Source organism: Rhipicephalus sanguineus, chromosome 10 (genome assembly GCF_013339695.2).
Source record: "Rhipicephalus sanguineus isolate Rsan-2018 chromosome 10, BIME_Rsan_1.4, whole genome shotgun sequence".
NCBI classification, from domain to species: domain Eukaryota; kingdom Metazoa; phylum Arthropoda; class Arachnida; order Ixodida; family Ixodidae; genus Rhipicephalus; species Rhipicephalus sanguineus.
In genome coordinates, this window is record NC_051185.1 from 83305925 (window position 1) to 83322325 (window position 16401).

At 42.8% G+C, this 16401-nt stretch overlaps 2 protein-coding genes across 3 annotated transcripts in view; both read right to left on the reverse strand.

Moving 5' to 3' along the window:
- LOC119372176 (oocyte zinc finger protein XlCOF28-like) overlaps nucleotides 1–10191 on the reverse strand; it is a 70582-nt gene extending 60391 nt beyond the window's left edge. The window contains exons 1-2 of one of the 2 annotated variants that reach the window (XR_007417749.1): nucleotides 9124–10191; nucleotides 4778–5818 (exon numbers count right to left, since the gene is read on the reverse strand). Coding sequence is in view for 1 of the 2 variants with exons in the window: in XM_037642636.2 (XP_037498564.1) it covers nucleotides 5352–5818; nucleotides 9124–9154 (498 nt within the window). In the remaining variant the exon portion in view is untranslated. Of the gene's footprint in view, nucleotides 1–3999; nucleotides 5819–9123 lie in introns of those variants that run through there. The other variant, XM_037642636.2, reaches the window with a different exon arrangement.
- A 1724-nt stretch (nucleotides 10192–11915) lies between these two features.
- Nucleotides 11916–12317, reverse strand: LOC119406548 (zinc finger protein 875). Its single transcript, XM_037673288.1, has one exon. It carries the CDS (start codon nucleotides 12315–12317, stop codon nucleotides 11916–11918), a length of 402 nt encoding a protein of 133 aa, XP_037529216.1.
- Nucleotides 12318–16401: the final 4084 nt, after the last annotated feature.

The following is a 16401-nucleotide window of genomic DNA, read 5'->3' on the forward strand; positions in this document are numbered from 1 at the left end:
AGATGTTTTTAGAAAAAACCTCAAAAACGGCCCAATCGGCAAAATTTTCTTTACTTTGAAGGTCTTTATGTCAAAAAAGCCTTGTAGCAGAGCGACAAAAATTCTGCATTACGTTCCTCGCATGCTTATCTACCAAACTGCCAAATCTTGTATCTATATAACTTTTCAGTAAAGAGATATGATCGGGCTAAGTCCAAGAAAACACCGAACAATGAAAACTTCTGACGACAATTAAAAAAAAAACCCATTTTTTAAATTTCTTAAACTTTGTCCACTTATTCTCCTCCACATCAGCTTTCACAATCATTAAAAACATGTTGCATAATGTCGCTGCACTAATAGTTAAGGCCCCTCCAATGGGACCCTTAGGCAAGGATGAGCAATTCCGACTTCTTGCCCAGCAAGTGTATAAAATGCAGGCAGGACTGAATTTCTTTTTATTAAAAGGCCAGCAGGTACCTAAAAAGGTGTCGCCGGCACTGAAGACGTTAATTTTGAAAATATTTGGTCACTGCAGCGGCCACGAGCGCGGGGCTACCGATCAGGCGCGCGCGCACCCGAGATGCTCGTTGTAAGAGACGGCGCAGTGAGAGCTCGTTTTCACGTCCTCAGACCGATTGAGTTCGAAACAGCAACACCTCTCGGGTGACTTGAATGCACGTGCACCGGTAGTCGCAGTGATCTGGTTAATTGCGTCGATTTCTTTTTCAGGGGGCATAAGAATGTCATCGTTAAACAGTGCGTTCCGTAAAGATCTTTCATTGCAGTGGAAGCAAAAGCACGCGTAGCACAAGTAGTCCGTCTCACTGACAGTCACTGATCTTTCGGGCGTTAAACGTTCCTTCAAAGCATTTATGTCTAGGTCGGTAACTCTGCGAAATTTTGGCTTCTTTGCAATAATTAAAGGAGTACTGACACGATTTTAAAAAAGGGACATTTTTTGCTTCGTTGGTATGCAGTGTCCATGCTGTCCACACACTGGAATCGGAAAACACGTATAAAATATTTTAATATGACTTTGAAGTTTTCGTCGCTGAGCATCTGCAAGCCAGCCACACTGCAAGGACATTATCCCGACAAGTCAAGACAGTTCCTCCTAGTTCGCGAGTTCTGCGTCCTGCATGCAGCCTAAATCGTAGAAATCACTGTCGGGGTCACTGGACGACAATTCACTCATCGTTGTCTATTGCACCACGAGCAGATGACGGATTTCCCGCTAATACGTCGCGAATTTCTGTATCTCCGTGACGTCACACTGCTATGAAACGACACTGAGAAGCCACCCCCTCGATATCGAAACTGAAAGTGTCTTTTTAAGGTGGCGCTAATTAAAATATATAGGATGCATTCCCAGGCTCCACAATAGCCGTTTTACGTTTCTCGACAACAGTATTTTTAGAGCAACAGTCCGAAATTTTTTAAAATTCGTGTCAGTACTCCTTTAAGCTTCTTGTGCTTCGAAAGATAGTCTCCACAATAGACTCATTCAGAGCTATACTTTCTCGTCATGAGACGCACAGGAGGAGTAGAGTAAGAGCAAAGCACAAGAACTATCCGCGCCGAATGAAGTGTGAACAGCGCACCGAACGCGCGGCCAGTTCACGCCGTCTGCTGCCGACATCTAACATAGACAAGCGCATCCGGTTACCGATAGTTTTGCTTTTCTTTCCTTTGACAATCCATATTTTGCTTTGCCACTGGAGCGCCACGTTCATGCTTTCCACTGATCGCAACTGGCGCAGCGCAGTTTCTGTGGCAGCAGCGTGCGTGAAGCGAGCGCTCATAGCTCCCTTATAGAGTTTTCATCTTGCTTCCATCTCCGCCGTGTTATCAGCGCCTAGCTGAGATGCGAACAGAGGGCGGATAGAATAGCGAAGCTCCAGTGCACGTGCGTTCAAGTCACCCGAGAGGTGTTGCTGTTTCGAACTCAATCGGTCTGAGGACGCGAGAACGAGCTCTCACTGCGCCGTCTCTTACAACGAGCATCTCGGGTGCGCGCGCGCCTACTCGGTAGCTCCGCGCTCGTGGCCGCTGCAGTGACCAAATAATTTCAAAATTAACGTCTTCAGTGCCGGCGACACCTCTTTAGGTACCCGCTGAGCTTTTAATAAAAAGAAATTCAATCCTGCCTGCATTTTATACACTTGCTGGGCAAGAAGTCGGAATTGCCCATCCTTGCCTAAGGGTCTCATTGGAGGGGCCGTAACTATTAGTGCAACGACATTATGCAACATGTTTTTAATGATCGTGAAAGCTGATGTGGAGGAGAATAAGTGGACAACGTTTAAGAAATTTAAAAAATGGGGTTTTTTTTAATTGTCGTCAGAAGTTTTCGTTGTTCGGTGTTTTCTTGAAATTAGCCCAATCATATCTCTTTACTGAAAAGTTATATAAATACAAGATTTGGCAGTTTGGTAGATACGCATGCGAAGAACGTAATGCGGAATTTTTGTACCTCTGCTACAAGGCTTTTTTGAGATAAAGACCTTCAAAGTAAAGAAAATTTTGCCGATTGGGCCATTTTTGAGGTTTTTTCTGAAAACATCTACACTACACATAAAAATTAAAAATACCTGAGCAGAAGCAAAAACATGCATATATTTAGGTAAATAAATTTCAGCTACCTAACTTTAATATATTTTGTGCAATTCATAACGAAAGTTGGCCAAAACAGCAAAGCGGATGAGCGCTCCACTCCACCTCTTCGTCATTATTGATTTCCTGTGGTTCGAAAAAATTTTTGGCGGCAAAACAAATTGCGGATCTCTTCTTTCCACTCATCAGGCAATAATATATAAAATTTTGAAATAAATTTGAGAGGTCGACCAGCCATCGTTTGTTCGATCTTACGTGGAATCACCCACTAGGTAAATAATAATAACAATAATAATAATTGGTGGGGTTATCCTAGACCTCTGTGCTGGTCAGAAATAGGTGGTGGCGCGTGGGCGGCGCGGTGTTCAACAAATTGGCAGCGGCGTGGCGCGGTAAGGGCGTGTGTATGTGTGTGTGTGTGGAGGAGGGGGGGGGGGAAGAGAGAGAGAGAAAGTAGTAGGTCGTTTGAATTTAGAAAAAGAATAAGTTTCGCTGAAAGGTCGAATCGGTGAATGCAATAGCAACAAACCATAATGTTGTATAAAGTAAGACTAGCAGCTAACTCTTTTGGATACGATCTCGCGTAACTCTACAAAACACTGGTGTAAGGACATACGGGAGAGAGGTGGCTTTCGTGCAGTCTGTCATCTCAGCACAAAGTGGTGTTATCACAGCATGTAGAAGGGTATACGAGCTGTTTGCTGACGCCTGCTGGGATAGCGCTCATGACCGCGCCCTTGCAGTCGCTGCTCGAGCAACGCAGCCCCCCTCTTCCGGTGTCCCTTCACGCTCCTTCGTCCAATGAAAGACAGGCGGGGCGTTTTCTCTCTGCTTGAGGAGCAATCGATTGCAGGCAGTGCACACAAGGTGATATTATCGCATGCGCCCTCAGTGCGACAGAGAGGGCCGGCTCATTTCATCTCCACTTCGGCTGCGTTCGTCACCAGTCTCGCGAGCTTTTACTCGCAGGTAGAACATACAATGCACGGAGCGATGTTATCGATTAGGACTTTATACGAAACATGAGGCCAACGACAAAAACCTGTTGAGACTGTTCATATAATTGCTATCGCAATAAAAAAGTATGCAAAAACTGCGGAAGCGGGCTTGCCTTTTTTCTGGAGAGCTGCATCATCTTTACTCAGATAAAATAATCCTGCGCCTTGTTCATCGTCTTTATTTCTGTATTTATTCGTCAATTTACACGAGTAAAAATGAAGGAACAAAGTGTACAAACGCATCAACGCATATTTATTAATCTATTTTATTTATGTATGCATAGTGTATTAGAAGCAAGACTCCAAGAATATACTATCCAACAAGTTGGGATGTCCCCCATTATTGCTGGAGGACACCGCAGCGTTGAGGTCGTGCAATAGATGTGAGACTTCTGGCGGACAGAAATATACAACTTCCACTGAAGTGATGTATTTTATGTTCAGATTCACCGTTCGGATGAAAAGAAAAGACAAATGGTGGTGTGCTGCAATTATAACACTGCGGTGGCACTGTGATGATCACTCTTGGGACTTAGGCGGTGGCGCAGAGTAGTGAGATTAAAACAGGTGGTGGCGGCGGTGCACAGTCTAGTTTTTACGTCCCAATACTACGGTTGTCCAGCATTTTGCCTGCATCAAAATGCGGCCACTGCAACTGGGGTTCAATCCTGAGACCTTCGGGTCAGCGGTCGAGCACCGTAACCACTAGACCATCACGCCGGGTGATATCACTGATGGAGCATAGTAAAATACCACGATTGTGCTCGTATGTCAGTTTTGACCACAGCTAGAGAACTCTGAAAAAACAAAGTCCAGTTTTTGTTTTGTTCCAGGGAGTTTCAAAATGTCTATGCAGCTGTTGTCAAAGGTTATTCTTTCCCCACAGATGTTTTGTTTTTAGGAAAAATGGCAGATTTATTATTCCAGTTTACACAAAGTATTATTTCTTTACAACACATCACCAGGTCCGTTCCAGTAACTGAGCTTACAAGCACATTCCTAACATTTTAGTATATTTGATTCCTTTAGGAACTGTGCCGTCTTATCACCCCCAATGACAATGTCATCGATACAAGAGTTCGAAGCTGGGCCAAAATGCATTTTGTTCAACACGACGAACAGTGCAGACAGCAGGACGCGAGAGATATGACAAGAGCACATACCATATTTTCTCACGTGTTAACCTGCCCCTGCATATAACTCTCAACTCCAACCCGCAAAAAATTTTTTAAAAGATCTTGTATTCTCCAAACATTTCAACCAAGCAAACAAGTCTTACATCTTCACTACCAGTAGTGCTGGAAGATTGCTAAAACTTCATTTTCACTCGATTTCAGTCACCGGTGTCACAGCCCCATCATCGTCTACTGTCAGTTTCAGCCGTTGCTGTTGCAGCCATCTTCCTTGCTTGCACAGCAGTGAAGCCACCTTGCAAGCAGATATTCTCATACAACCTGCACCCTGACTTTAACTATGAATTTTCTGCACTTTGCGTGTGGGTTATACGCGGAAAAATAGGGTATGTCCTCGTTGTTACCTTACCTCTTGTCCCATCACTCGTACTGTTCACCGGGCTGAACTGGTGCACTTTCATGAAATATGGCCATGCTGCGCTGAGAGTATCTTTCCACTACGGTGCACACCCTTGTGTAACATTGCATAGCAACACGATCGCTGCACACCATCAAGCACTTTTCCCTTCAAATCTCGCACCATGACATCTTCTTTGTTGTCTGCCACGTGTCTCATGCCCTTTACTCAAGACACTGCGTCGTCGCTTGGCAACGTGGGATGGTTCTTGCGCATGTGAGCGACGAGGTTGTCCTTGCGCGAGAACTTGCTCGGGCACAGGTGGCAGGGGTGGACCTGGACGCTCAAGTGCATCGTGTGGACGTGGCGCGAAAGGTGTTTCCTGCTCGAGAACTTCTTGGAGCAGTAGGTGCAGCGAACGGCGTTCGAGTTGGCGTGCATCTGCAAGTGGCGCAGCAGGCGTCTGTGGTACACAAACGAGGACTCGCACAAGTGGCACTGGTAGCGCACCCCCGGATCGGCAACTGCGTGGGCGTGTTGCTGGTGCGTGACCAGCTCAGTTGCATCATGGCTTGTGAAGTCACAGTGGCTACACTTCAAGATGCTCGCTCCGTCGCATTCTGGGAATCCAATGTCGTCTGTGACTTGGCTCACACTGGCACCCCACGTTTCGAAGTCGCTGATGTGGCTGTTGGCTATGTTGAGGCATGTAAATAGAGAGGGAGAAGGCAAAGGAGCGGCGTAAATGTATTGTACAAAGCAAGATTACTGCAGAGCTTCAACACAGAGCTGAGCATACCACCGACCTTTACCACAACAATGGCAATGCACTGTATTAGATAAATGCACCGTCTTACAAAACAGCAACTTTGATGTGGCATTGACCATATTATACACGAGATAATGTGAGCTAACTAACAACTGTTTCACTCTGCATGGTGTATGTTCCACCCAGTTTCAAAGTAGTTGTGAAAAAATTTTCCCATGAAACGTACATCAGACAGCAATTGGAGCTGCACTAGCAAGAGCAACACGTTTCATCACCAACACAATCAAACACTGGTACGACAAACACAAATAGAATAATTATGGGATACAGTGAAGTAAACCTAATATGTTTCTTGCCAATATCAGCGTGTAAAAAGATACACGCCTGTAAAGAATATTGCAGACGCTCAATTGGACACCTCCTCAATCATGCATTATTGGATATAACACACTCAATAAGCAGCTAGATTCAATACATTGGTGTCCCCTGGAAAGGAGTACGCAAAAGGAGTGCTCATATGAATTGTGTCCAGGTCTGGGATTCCTCTCATAGACCACGACAAATGCGTTCTGCAACCATGAAATCTGTTTCTGAGAAAGTGTTTTTTTTTTTGTGTGTGCATGACTTCATGCTGAAAACATATGAATTACTTCCCTTTTACATAATTAAGCTTTGCAAACTATATCCAAATTATATTGTTCCTAACTGAACCAATAAATTGTGGTAATTAACCCTTTAAATCTTGTGGACTAGTGGTGGCTGGCTACAATTGTTATTGCTAAACATGCCACGAATGAATCTGTTTCGTCCATGCGTTCCCACGTTCTTTTTGGGCTCATTGACGAGCCGGGTTCGTCTAATCAATTTCAATTAACGACTCTCGGCATATTTGCTCTCTGGCTGCGGAGGGCCTGCAGATTACATTTATCATGCAGCAGTTTTTGTAGATAGCGGTTTCCAGCTGCATCATTCCAGTCACAAAAGCATGGCAATTATTTGATTGAGTTATGAAGCTTCCAGTAAGATGCTGTGCTAAGCTTCCAGTAAGATGTTCCAGTAGGATGTTGGCCAGGCTAACATCTCCAGCTTTTCATTGAAACATTTCTCTCTTTCTGTATGAATGCATCGACAGTGAAGACAGTGGTTTTTAGTGCTGCAGATATATGCAGCGACTCTGATGTCAGCAACTACCACAATAAGTTTCAATAGAATTGAGATAGATTTCAAAACAGGAGAAAGTGCCTCAGATCAGGCTGGCCGACGTTTCGATAGGGGACCTATCTTTGTCAAAGGCGCCTTGTCATCCCTGGCGTGTTAGTTTTATGGGGTTAGTGATGACGTCATGTCCAACGGCGGCGCGTATGTTGCTGTTGGTAATTGATGCCTGGAAAGAGAGAAACTCGAAAGCAGAGGAGTAAAGCCCTTGCCACATTTCAAGAGAGTTTGCAAACACGTTCGGGTCTGCCATGTCAGAGTTAAAGGTAGCTGAAAAGAAAAAAAAAGAAAAAAAAGAAAAAAAAGAAACCAAGCGAGAGGGCGAGTGCAGCCATCACAAAGAGCTGCAGAAGGTGGTGGGGAAGGCAGCTACAGACGACAAAAAAAAAAAAAAGGAAGGTACTCGGGCGGCGTACGTTTAAAATGCCGCCTGCCTACTTTAAGTGATATTGAAAGGGTTGCCTGAAAAGCAAGCTCCTGCTTAATGGGTGAAGTAATTGACTGGCATACGCATCCAGTGTCGTCGGTGGCTTCCCAAAAATTGGGCGCCCGTCAACTAAGATGGTGAAGTAATTGGCTGGCATATTCAGCTACCTTTAACTCTGACATGGCAGACCCGAACGTGTTTGCAAACTCTCTTGAAATGTGGCAAGGGCTTTACTCCTCTGCTTTTGAGTTTCTCTCTTTCCAGGCATCAATTACCAACAGCAACAGACGCGCCGCTGTTGGACATGACGTCATCACTAACCCCATAAAACTAACACGCCAGGGATGAAAAGGCGCCTTTGACAAAGATAGGTCCCCTATCGAAACGTCGGCCAGCCTGATCTGAGGCACTTTCTCCTGTTTTGAAATCTATAACGTGTATCCATCCGTCGGCTCCCTTCTTGATCAATAGAATTGAGAGGTAGGCAAGTTGGAACCTATGAGTTTCAACACAGGGTGGACAATGTTGTACGGACAGCACATTCTGCCAGCGCCTCATCATCTTACGCTTGAGAGTTTATCCCCCAAATGTCTTAAGATATACCTTGTGATTTTATTACACCCGTCATATACATGTCAAACCTGCAAAAAAATCGCTGTCCAGATGTGCAAAAAAGTAAGTAATTCTTGAGCACTTCATTTTTTCAGCACTTGAAAGGTTAAAGACAAGTCACAACAATGCTTTGGACCACGTAAAAGCCTACTTTCAGACAGTGCAGATAGCGAACAAGGTACATAATACAAAATTATATCCTTGGAATATTAGTGGATGCTTCTTCAAAAGATTGAACAAACAGATGTTTTTAACGAAGGGCTTTTAAAAAAATGTCCCTAATAAAATTTTGCAGAAGTTATGAAGAACCCAGAATTTCGAGAAGCAGAAGAGCAGCATAAACCCAGAATTTCGAGAAGCACAAGAGCAGCATGAAAGCAAGTATGACCTCGATAAAAGGCAGAGGCTTAAATGGGATAATCTTGGATTATATGTTTTCAGGGTTTGCACCATGGCTACTAGTCATCAGAGGTCTGTGTAGATATTGTCGAATTCTATTCAAAGGCCGTTATTAAAATTTACCTTGCAGCTTTGCGCTGATCGGTTTGACAGCCATTAGTTCATTCAAAAAGGAATTTCTTTGCAGCTGGATGCGACTTACTTGAAGTAAGCCACATCAAGCTGTAAAGAAATTCTGCGCTCGCAGAATTTGGAAAACCACGACTAAACTTGCTCGGGGTTAAGCAGCTTCTGCTTCCATAATATAGGACAGGAGAAGTATACAAACAGTTCCTTTCAATGCTTAGAAGAAAAATGGCAGGAAACAAATGGTCCAAGCACAAAAGCAGAGAGGTATGAAGAACGTGCACTTCCATACAAACACAAACTGGCCTCTCCCGTTTAATCAACCATGCTCGGACTTTCAGCAGAAACAGAGTAGCCAGCAACAGTTCACAGAATATGTATGAAGACATAATAATAAAAAAAAAAACAAAGGCACATAAGACATCTTTGTGTCAATGATCAGATCTTCAGACCTTCCGATGCAAGCAAAGTGGCTGGCCTCATGGACAGATCGAAGCAACTCGTTCTGAAACAACAAAGCAGAAGAAATTAGAAGTCTACCGCAACTTAGAAACGTGGCAGCTTGGGTTAGTTGGGAGGTCATGACAATAGCTACAGCACAACTTGGGGATGAATGACACGGTAACACACCACTCATTCCCGTGTCTTACTACGTCCTTCAACTCCGCCTTGCACTATAGCTATTGTCCTGTCGTAACTCTGGCACCGTTTTGTGAACCTTCAAAATCACTGAACACTAAGAGCTGTTCAATGCATTCACTCATTTTACAAAGTGGTGGAGGAGGGGCATCTCCCACTTTTGCCAAATTACAGCTGGAGTTTCGGAAAAGGCAATCTGAATAATCAAGTGAGCACTTGCCCGTAGAATATGCCATATCAGGGCACTCTAAATTAGTTTCGGCCGTCTGGAGTTCTTAATTGTGCACCTAAACCTGGGCTAAGAGAGAATTTCCAAAATGTGCCCAACTAAGATGCAGTTGCCGTCAGACCTCATGACAACAAACAATTACACATACAGCAAACAAGTGGAACGAGTGAATAGGTCTTCAAGTGCCGCGTACAAAAGCTAACAAATGTAATGTCTACAAGACAATGATGCTTACAGCAAAGCAGACTTATACGTCTAAGCAAGATGAAATTCGTAATCTAGCAGCAATCACATCAAATCATCAACAACAGCAATTTACATACTCAAATGCTGGAACAATCAGGAGTATGAATCAGCTCTATGCACAAAATACCTCTCCCGAGGCAGCGGTCAGTATCACAGCAATAATGCAGGTTACACGGGTTGCTTACTCATCATACACATATACACACACACACAAGCACGCACACGTACAGTACTTTAATTACTTAGCCAGTGTGCAAATGCATCTTGTTTAAAGCGCGCAGAAAATTTAATGTAATACTAGTACCAAATACATTCATGTGAACAGTTTTTGATCGATACTCATGACAGCACTGACATACATTCCAAGAATGGAGTATTTTAACACTTTTTTACCATTAACCATATTGCCCGCTGACAAGTCAAACTGTGAACAACATATAGTGTCTAGTCATGGGTAGCAGTATTGGCCTGACTGGTGGCGAGGAATCATTGTAACAGTGGAACAGTCACACTATGCTAAAGTACTCTGATAATTAGGGGTGTGCAAATATTTGAAACTTCGAATAGGAATTGCATAATTTCCTATCCGAAGCGCATTCCGATTCAAAATAACAACACATAAAGTAAAAAAGAAATTTAAATATCTCACTGGTGTGCGCTGCATCCTCATTCAAGTAGCTTTCTGTAGAAAATGAGGTAATGTTCTTTTTATTTCTCAAGTTTAACACACGGGCACAATCATGGGACCACATTCATGAGTGGTAGCACTGCAGCTTTTGCCTTGTCGACAAGAAAAGTTACACGTGAGTATAGTTTGGCAGGCCTCCTGTAGAGGAATAACCTCGTAGCGGCTTCACTAGCAATCGAATAGAAGACTCATTGCAAATCTCATTCCAAATAAATGAAATTCACAGATAGTATAAAGGTGCATGTTTGCGTGAGACTCCAGCCTAGGTAAGGTGCAGTATGAGTAAATCGGCATAGCTTACACATGCAGGAGTCTAATAATAAAAAAAAAATGAACCACACCTATGAATACACAACTTTTTCTTACCTAATATTACCATCGAGACTTGCCCAGTTACAAATTCTTTACTGGCTATTTGTACGAGCACATTTATCGTTGGAATTAATGGGTCAATCAACACAATTCTTCCTCAAGTGCCAATTTGTTGCGAAAGGGCATGACTAAACTTTCAAAATGCAGCTGGACTGCTAAAAGTATTTAACTACCAGCGTATGCCATACAGCATAGAATGATTGTTGTGGAAGTGCCGTTAACTTGCGAATGAGGCAACAAAGGTAACTTTCGTAGTCTTCTTTACTCATACTACAAAGGGATCAGCGTGCACCTGTAACACCGATGCATTGCCGTCACATCCGGTGTTGCACGCATCATTTCCCACCCCAACAAGCCCGCAGACCCGCCTAAATGGCAAACTGGTGACAAAAACCTCACAGAATAACACTTTATGCAGAAAGACTGATGGTATCGTTAGATAGCCTTAGCAAGCATTCAGATAGGCAGGCCCTTCTTTAGACAGGGTCATGATCTGTGAAGAGTGTTCCTGTACAGAGCCAAACACAAACTGTACCAGTCCTTCAGACAAACTTCTGGGTCAGCCAAAATACACACAAGAACAAGCACTCAATGCTCAAACTACCTCAAAAACAAGTACTAAATGCCAGGAACTACCTTGCAAGTACAATAGACATGTTAATACTTATGTTCGGCATATTATGACAATACATACATGAATATATTGTTTGTAGCAAACTATGTACTGATGTTATAAAACTTACTTGTGTAAATATAGAAGACATCTGATATAGTATTACAGTGCAATAATAGTTTGTAAAGTGGTATAATGTTTGTAACAATGTTTTTTGCTTGTATCAGTATTGTTTTCTTATGTAATCTGCTCTTCTTCATAAACGTACTTGAATGAGTCCCAACTAGAATACAACTGATGATTTGGATGCACTCATAAAGTCCCATTTTTGTTAACTGTGTCCTGTCAATAAATACGAAACGAAATTAAATACTTCTGAACATGCCCTCGCAGCTGCGTCTCTTGCACAGCGGCACTCGCGGTGCATTGCCATATTTCACAAAGGCAATACGCTCATTCACTGCTTGTACGCATCGTCCTCGTGTCTCCGGGTGTGCTTTAGCAGGGCGCGCTTGAGCGAGAATGTGGCAGGGCAGAGGGGGCAGAAGTAACAGTCAGCGGCGTCGTGCTTCATCCTGGTGTGGCGCACGAGGTCTTGTTGTCGACCGAACCTCCTCCCGCACAGGAAGCATTCTACAGCCGCATGCTGCTTCTGCATGTGCGACAGGAACTGCTCCCTCTCCTCAAACGTGGCTTGACAGGACTTGCACACAAACTTCGAGCAACAAGCAACGACGCGGGTCCCCTGGCAGCTCCCGGAGGCGCCAGCTTTGCCTGGCATGCCAGCGCCATCTTGTGGAATGCCTTCCTCATCAACCTCTTCCTTGACCAAAGTTGGAGAGGCCTTTGTGCAAAGCATGTCGCTGCAGTGGTGGGCTTTGTTGAAGCACAAGGCAATAGAGCGCGAGCAAGGGAGAGAAAGAGAAAGACAAGAGAAAAGTTTTCCTCACCTATTTTCACTGTTAGTACAAATCTGCATTTCTTTATCCAATATTTATACCATTACAAAACAGTTTTATGTACATATAAACTGTGATTATGCACAGGCTAATGCAAATACAGGGCATATTAAGAGTTAAAAGGTTCGTCGTTACTACTTGAAACATCAAGTTTGGTTGAGCAGCGATGTCAGAATCCCTGACAAAATTTACCAGAACATTGAAGTTTCTGGCCTAAAACCAGCAACACAAATGTGTGTCTGTGTGGGGAAGTCAACTATCTGAAGCACTCGAGAAGTGCTTGATGTCACGAAAATGAGCAAGCGCTATTGCATGGGGCATTTACGCAAATTCTCTGTGGGAGGGACAGTGATGGCTGTGGGCGGAGCTGAAATTTTTTTTTCTTAGGTTATAACCAACTATAGAATACTAAGAAAATTGTATCATAATAAGACTACTTCGAGACAATCCTGAAATTCCTTTGAAAATGTACTTGTGTAAACTCAGTTTCCCCCTTAATGGCTAATGTTTCAGAAGCTACAAAAGCTTTATTTGCGACATTTCTTTCCAGAATGATTAAATCGTATACGAGAACCCCAGACAAGAGAGATGTTCAGGTGAAGACAGACTCAAAGTGGACAAAAGAAGTTGCCCTCCCGAATCCCCCTGTCAAAAAGTCAGCTCAAGCAACATTTCCATGTTCAACTTTTCATCACACCAGAACTTAAGCGTGTGGAGAGAGTGTTTAAAAATTTCACACCTTTGTTGTTTCAATATGCGACAGACTGTGCCTGGTCGCAGAGGCCAGCGAAGCACTGTGACAACTGTTCGTGGAAACTCGTCACTAAGCTTACTCTCTGCAAGCATGTTTACATCTGCAACACGTCCCATACAACAATTACTGTATTGTTTTTTAATACAGTTGACCCTCGTTATAACGAGCACTGATATAGCGAATTATCGGTTATAGTGAACTAAGTACAAACTTCGGTTGGTCATACTTCATTTCAGTGACAAATATTCTTTCTATAACAATATCAAAAATGCGAGAGCCGCCACGATATCGGCTGTAACAAAGAAATATTCGGTTCGTGCAAGGCTCCAAACTCAAAAAGTAGCACAAAAAGCAAAATAAATATTGAAAGGCAATTCACAACTACATTTTTTTAATCGTTTGAGAAAGTTGTGGAAATTTCGGTCATCCAGCAAAAAAAAAAAAACGCATTTGACTGGTCGCACCATTGTATGAACCGAAGTGTGAAAGGTAACAATTACCTCGTTTACAGTGGATTTGAGGCGAAGAACAACGCACTTTTGTACTCTATTTCCTACATCAAGTGCAACGCTGTGGAAGCAATGCAAGAAGTTCGGTGAGCAAAACGTGTAGTTCTGTGCGTCTCGGGCGTGGATTTTGTCATTGTAAACGTGGCCCCCGCGACTGGCTCCGGCTGCGCGCTACCAGAACTAATCGCGTAGGTCCCAACACAGTGCGAATACAGAGATGCTAAGCGATCCAGAGCAACCTATTGACAACTGTATAAGTAATGGGGTTTATTTATTTCTAAGTTACGAAACATCATTTATTACTCAGCCTAAAAACGAAAAAAAAATAAATCACATTATGGGTGGTAAATTTGTTGAACTGTTTCTTGGTTCCAACGCATCTAGTGCAAGAAGTCTCGCTAGCTGCAACAACGTTGCACCTGATGTATGAAACAGAGTCTAGCATTCTTGTACGAGTCTGATTCTTGAATGGTTAGAGCAGATTTTTATTTCTACTGTTACAACAACTATCGGATATAACGAACTAATTTATGGTCCTGATGCTACTTTGCCATAATGAGGTGCGACTCTATCAAGGCATGAGTTAACATTACATAAAATTACACAACACATGCCAGTATTTTTCTTTTATACATGACACCCTGCTGTTGGGCTGCCATTGTAAGCAGTGTTACAAGGCTCTAATCTTCGCAGCATTACCTACAATGACAACCACAAAAGGTACGAGAAACTTCACTCAAGAGTGCATAGACTCCACAGTAATGAAGAGCATGGTCCCGAAACTCATCAGCTCATCAAAAAAACTGAGCTAACAGAATTGGTCTTGCATGTAAAATTTGTCGGTATCAGAATTCTGCCGAATAGCATTTTTAGATCACATTGAAGAATGAAATTTTTTATATCTGTTAATGGATCGCAACAGAGCCAGGTGTGATAAAAACACTAGTGCTCAGGTGCATTTTGTGTCAGCAGAGAGGCTGCGCTTACGTAAGAGGCAGCAAAAATGTCAATCAAGAAACGCTTTAAGACCCAATGAGTTACAGCACTCAGTGCCTTCAGAAGTATACCAGTAATATTAGCAAAAATGCTCACTAGATCTGAAGATATGCTTGTGTAGGTGTTTCATGTCCTTCAGCAGACAATTTCTGTGATGAACAAATATTTCAGAAAAACAAGTCGCTAACCTCTTAATATTTTTCAAATTATAGCACAAGTTAATCTTTATTTGATTTTAAAGACATTCAGGTTGAAAAACATTCATACTCCAATTTGATACTGGGTACCATAATCTCATTACCCAAGGTGGTGGTTTTGGCAGGCAGGCAAGCACTACCTTGTGATGTAGCCAATTGTAAAAGAGAAAAACCGGTCTAGTTTTTATGCGCTAAGAGAAGCAGTGTGGCTGCACTCATTTGAACAAGCTTATACCCTGACATGCTTAAAAAGAATGAGCTATTTCACATGGTATACACTTCTGTCTGAAGTATGATCAATAAAGCAAAATCAATAAAAGGTTGCCACGCTTCAATGATAGCCAACCATTGTGCAAAACAAAACCAGAGTGCATCAACACAGAAGCTGTATTTACAATGTGGCAACAGTAAGTGGCGCTGCACCAAGATTTGTCTGGCTTCAAAAGAGACAGCTCACATCGTAGATACAATTGGAGCATAAATATTCGAAGGAATCCAAGGCTCTTAGAGCAAAGGAAATAAACTGATGGAGGTCACATACAGAAAATTGCTCTACTGAACAATAACTGAATCTTCTTGAAGTAAAGTTCATGAACTTCAAAACCATGCCGATCTCCACATAAAGGAAGAGACGCTGAAAGACTTGTCACGCCTGTCTAGGCAAGTGTGGCAGCCCATTCTGAAAGGAAAAGCACGAAGATTAAAGTAAATGAATACCAAAACAGGATTCTTTGCAGTGTGCACAGAAAAGGTGTTCATGAGACTTTATTTTTAAACACGTTCAGCTGCTTCCATTGCTCACTGACTGAAATTTAAAGAGAGGTTGCAAGGTTAACCGGTACTACAAGAGAAGCACAGAAGGAAATGTGCTTACACAGTACCAGTGGTAAACTATCAAGTGAGCTCTGTTTAGAAACCATCTTTTGTATAAACATACTTTCATTTTGTGTCTTGTACACACTCTAAAAAAAGAATGCAGGTTACGTTGCCTACAACCACTTGGCTGATTACTGGATGTTTGAGGGAATGTTGGAAGTCTTTCAGCTAACATCAGTAATGTCCCTGTCTGTATTCCTTTGTTCAGTTTTTAGTTCAGCTGTTTAAAGTTTCTTTGGTATGTCACAAGTTTCGACACCCTTGGAAATGAAAAGAACTCTCGTAACCACTGTCCACATCTCTGCTGTCAAGAGCACCACGAGAACTGTGTCACATTGCAGAACAACGTATACACTGAAGGTGCAAGGCAGCCCACATATATGTATTTGCAAAAGGCTTTACTTGAAGAATAGTGTGCCATTCCTAGTCGCAACATGCCTACAGCTGCACCAGAAAAGGTCCATAATGACTAATACCCATGCCACACAGGCAGAGAAAATGGCATTAACTTCCTAATGCCTTAAGATTGAATGCCATTTGTGTGGTGCCACACTGGCAAATCAAATGGTATTCACCTTAATGCCATTCACCACTTAACCCTTTCGACAAAACTCATTTAACTGAGAAATGTGTACTCTCGATGCCATAGCTT

Bases quoted from the DNA above. Each gene is read 5' to 3' on its own strand.
- LOC119406548 (XM_037673288.1), bottom strand. From the start codon at position 12,317: ATGCTTTGCACAAAGGCCTCTCCAACTTTGGTCAAGGAAGAGGTTGAT.